Consider the following 5,000-nt stretch of genomic DNA (forward strand, 5'->3'; position numbering starts at 1 on the left):
GTTTGGGATAAGGAGAGGGTTTGGGATAAGGAGAGGGTTTGGGATAAGGAGAGGGTTTGGGATAAGGAGAGGGTTGGGATAAGGAGAGGGTTTGGGATAAGGAGAGGGTTTGGGATAAGGAGAGGGTTTGGGATAAGGAGAGGGTTTGGGATAAGGAGAGGGTTTGGGATAAGGAGAGGGTTTGGGATAAGGAGAGGGTTGGGATAAGGAGAGGGTTTGGGATAAGGAGAGGGTTTGGGATAAGGAGAGGGTTGGGAGTTTGAGTCCTGAGTGGGATAGTGCTCTACTGGGAGTCTCCCTGGTCATGTGACCCCTGCAGTAGTTTAGACTGTAAATGAGAAGGGGGGGGGGGGGCGTAAGAGCAGAAGGATCTGGTGCTGTGTGAGTTGTCAGTGAGTGTGTGAGACAGACCCACTATACAGACCATCCAGCAGTTTGACCTCTCAGTTAAGTGGACCTGCTGCCATCTAGTGGTGTTTTTTTCAAAACTATCAAGATCAGATGCGAATAGTACAAGCTAAGTGTGAGTGTACACACACAGATTCAACCTCTGACAAATAAATCAGTTAATTCTGTTAATATGCAGTGCATTTAAGGTGGGGTGTGTGTGTGTGTGTGTACAAGTGAGCATGTGAGTGTGCATGTGTCTCTGTATGTATGTGTATATGTGCGTTTGAGAGTGTTCTATGCGTGTGTGTGAGTGTGCGAGCATGTGTGTGCATGCGTGTGTGGATGTGTGCATGCATGTGTGTGTGTGTATCATGTTATACATGATCCCTGTCTTGTGTGTGGAAGACTGACAGTGATCCATCAGTATCAATTAGGGATGTGCCTCCCCATCACTGAGGTCGATAGGATACGAATCTTGACGCATTGCCGATGATCCGATACGTTAAAGATACATATGAAGCAACTACTAATGTGATACGATACAATTCACCCCTATTGCCACGCAGTGCGATTCGACATGATGTGATTCAACGCGATACGATACGATACGATACGATTCACCCCTATTGCCACGCAGTGCGATTCGACATGATGTGATTCAACGCGATACGATACGATACGACACGATTCACCCCTATTGCCACGCAGTGCAATTCGACATGATGTGATTCAATGCGATACGATACAATGCAGAGGAACAGGATGCTGTGCAGTCCAGTATGGCACAGACAGTTTGATTTCATTTCTTTGGTTCTTCTTAAACAGACAGAAAATCATAAATAAAGTGAAAATGCCATTTTTACTTCACACACGTGTTTCTCTAGTACTGTCACGCCGCTCTCTCAGGGGAGTACATTAGTCGTGCTGCCTGTGGACTTTAGCACGGCATAATTTTGCTAATTGCATGAGTCTTATCAAACTGTCCGTCTCTCTTGGAAAATCCGAACATTTGATTTGTAGCAATTGGTGGAACGCACAGCTCTTCTTCCTCCATGATAAACTGTGACTCGACCGGACGCGCCTCCAACTCGCGTGAGACTTGGCCGAGAGACACGGTGAGAACTGGCCACTGACAGCAGTGGAGATGAGAGAGCGAGAGACACTTGGAGAGTAAATATAAATTTATTGGTCAGAAATGATTGGTTGCATTTCTAAATAATAAAGGCATAGGGCCTCTATTAATAATGAAATAAACTGGATTTTACCGATGTAAAGGTGTTACAGACGACACATCGTGAGTTCATCCAAAACTGTATCACTTTTGTGTCCACTTTTTAATCAGGCCAATCACATGGTGAAGTTCTATGCAGGAGCACTGATGTGAATCCGTGAATCTTACCATCCCTAGTATCAATATCAAATGTGAAAATATTTGAGAACTTTCATGTAGTGCACTACACAGTCACATGGCTGCCGCTGTCCGCCATGTTTTTTTTACATTTTTGGCAGTTGGAAATCACCACGTTGCATCATGGGATACAGTAGCTGACAAAATGAGCTCTGGCTGTATACTGGAAATTTTGGTCAGAGTGGTACATCGTTCGGGGAACTGCCGTGTACTGCAAAAGTTTTATTTTTCGTGTACTGCATACGACTTACTACTTTTCCATTAAGATCAGTATATGACCAGTATACGGTACGGAGCCATCGCCTAAATGAAAAAATAGAGGGAAAAAGACATTGCCTGAATGTTCAGTCAGTACAAAACGCGTAAGCCCAAGGAACAACACCGGAGTCACACATGGCAAACAGACAACAAACAACAAACAACACAGGAGTCACGCATGGCAAACAGACAACAAACAACAAACAACACCAGAGTCACACATGGCAAACAAACAACAAACAACAAACAACACCAGAGTCACACATGGCAAACAAACAACAAACAACACCAGAGTCACACATGGCAAACAAACAACAAACAACACCAGAGTCACGCATGGCAAACAAACAACAAACAACAAACAACACCAGAGTCACACATGGCAAACAAACAACAAACAACACCAGAGTCACGCATGGCAAACAGACAACAAACAACAAACAACACAGGAGTCACGCATGGCAAACAGACAACAAACAACAAACAACACCAGAGTCACACATGGCAAACAAACAACAAACAACAAACAACACCAGAGTCACACATGGCAAACAAACAACAAACAACAAACAACACCAGAGTCACACATGGCAAACAAACAACAAACAACACCAGAGTCACACATGGCAAACAAACAACAAACAACACCAGAGTCACACATGGCAAACAAACAACAAACAACAAACAACACCAGTGTCACACATGGCAAACAAACAACAAACAACACCAGAGTCACACATGGCAAACAAACAACAAACAACACCAGAGTCACACATGACAAACAAACAACAAACAACAAACAACACCAGTGTCACACATGGCAAACAAACAACAAACAACAAACAACACCAGAGTCACACATGGCAAACAAACAACAAACAACAAACAACACCAGAGTCACACATGGCAAACAAACAACAAACAACAAACAACACCAGAGTCACACATGGCAAACAAACAACAAACAACAAACAACACCAGAGTCACACATGGCAAACAAACAACAAACAACACCAGAGTCACACATGGCAAACAAATAACAAACAACAAACAACACCAGAGTCACACATGGCAAACAAACAACAAACAACACCAGAGTCACACATGGCAAACAAACAACAAACAACACCAGAGTCACACATGACAAACAAACAACAAACAACAAACAACACCAGAGTCACACATGGCAAACAAACAACAAACAACACCAGAGTCACACATGGCAAACAAACAACAAACAACACCAGAGTCACACATGACAAACAAACAACAAACAACAAACAACACCAGTGTCACACATGGCAAACAAACAACAAACAACAAACAACACCAGAGTCACACATGGCAAACAAACAACAAACAACACCAGAGTCACACATGGCAAACAAACAACAAACAACAAACAACACCAGAGTCACGCATGGTAAACAACCACACTTTCACTAAAATCCTAAAATTTCACCGAAAATTTTTCTCTCCCTCATAATTTTAGTCAATATAGACTTATTTAAGTCAGTAGGACTGGTTTTGAGAGAGAAATGTTTGAACATTTTGTGTTGAAGTTACCTGATGTTCCTGCTGGAAAGTGACCTTCTTGGTTTGTGGGTGCTGGCGTCCCAGGCGATGGGTTATCTTGTCTCTGAGGAGGGCGGTGTAGCCCACGTGTTGGTAGATGGGGTTTGTGGTCATTTGGGCAATGTATTCCGAAGCTTTAGTCTCGATGTACAGTGTTATCAGGCCGTCGGTCACGAGGTCGTGAACAGACTCAAAACGCTTCTCTCCCACGAAGTGTTTACCATCATAAAACAACCTGTAATTCAGCGTCTGTTTCCCAAACCTGACAGACAGGGAGAGAACAAGTTCAGAGAAGAAAAAGACCATCAGTCATCTAGGAACAAAATATGGGGCAAATGCAAAACTGATAGAGTGTGTGTGTGTGTGTGTGTGTGTGTGTGTGTGTGTGTATAGTGTTTGTACAGTGAGTGTGAATAATGTGTGTGTGTGTGTGGATGTGTGTGTGTTTGTGTGTGTGTGTATAGTGTTTGTACAGTGAGTGTGAATAATGTGTGTGTGTGAGTGTGTGTGTGTGTGTGTGTGTGTGTGTGTGTAGTGTTTGTACAGTGAGTGAGAATAATGTGTGTGTGTGTGTGTGAGTGTGTGTGTATAGTGTGTGTGGTGTTTGTACAGTGAGTGTGAATAATGTGTGTGTGTGTGTGGATGTGTGTGTGTTTGTGTGTGTGTGTATAGTGTGTGTAGTGTTTGTACAGTGAGTGTGAATAATGTGTGTATGTGTGTGTGTGTGTGTGTGTGGGAATGAGGTAGGATGGTAGGCGGGTGCTTCAGGAATTCTGGTGCTCGAGGCAGGGTCAGGTCCAGTCTGGTTTAACTGAAGACTGTGGGTTTACAGAGGTGTGTGTGTGGTTTCCTGGCATTCAATGCACACAAGAAAGGGAATACAACTTAATACTTGATGAAGAAACAGGTGAATTGAACACTTATACTGCTCATCCAGGAATATAAACTTGCACATTCAGTCCACTCCTACAAAGAGTAGTGCTCACCCCATAATTCCCCGTGGGCACTTTGATTATCTCTTACAGGCAAAGCCTTTCTAACACTGCCGCCCCCAAATATGGTGTGCATCTTTGCTTCCTTACAGGCAGAGACTCCAGGTTGGGGCTGTGTTGCCCTCAGTGTTGCCTTCATGCCCTGATCTCTGGGAAGGTGATGAGACAGGTAACTGAGTCGATCCTTTATCTTCACCTCTGCTGTCCTAAGACGTCCGTATGGTCCAGGCAATGTCCTACTAACTCGACCAACAAGCCACGCGGCTGATGGCAGCTGTCGGTCGACAATCATGACCGTCCCTACTGCAAGGTCTTCAGAGTCAGTCTGCCACTTCTGTCGTACCTGGAGGGTTGGTAAGTAGTGCCTCACAAAATTT

The 5,000-nt window shown here is 43.9% G+C and overlaps 1 protein-coding gene across 1 annotated transcript in view; it reads right to left on the reverse strand.

Annotated features, from left to right (window-relative positions):
* Positions 1-5,000, reverse strand: part of chn2 (chimerin 2) — a 40,856-nt gene that overhangs the window by 11,001 nt on the left and 24,855 nt on the right. The window contains exon 6 of the mRNA XM_030780988.1: positions 3,623-3,893. Within this exon, the coding sequence (XP_030636848.1) occupies positions 3,623-3,893 (271 nt within the window). The remainder of the gene's footprint in view (positions 1-3,622; positions 3,894-5,000) is intronic.

This window comes from Chanos chanos, chromosome 8, assembly GCF_902362185.1.
Source record: "Chanos chanos chromosome 8, fChaCha1.1, whole genome shotgun sequence".
In the NCBI taxonomy this organism is placed as follows: domain Eukaryota; kingdom Metazoa; phylum Chordata; class Actinopteri; order Gonorynchiformes; family Chanidae; genus Chanos; species Chanos chanos.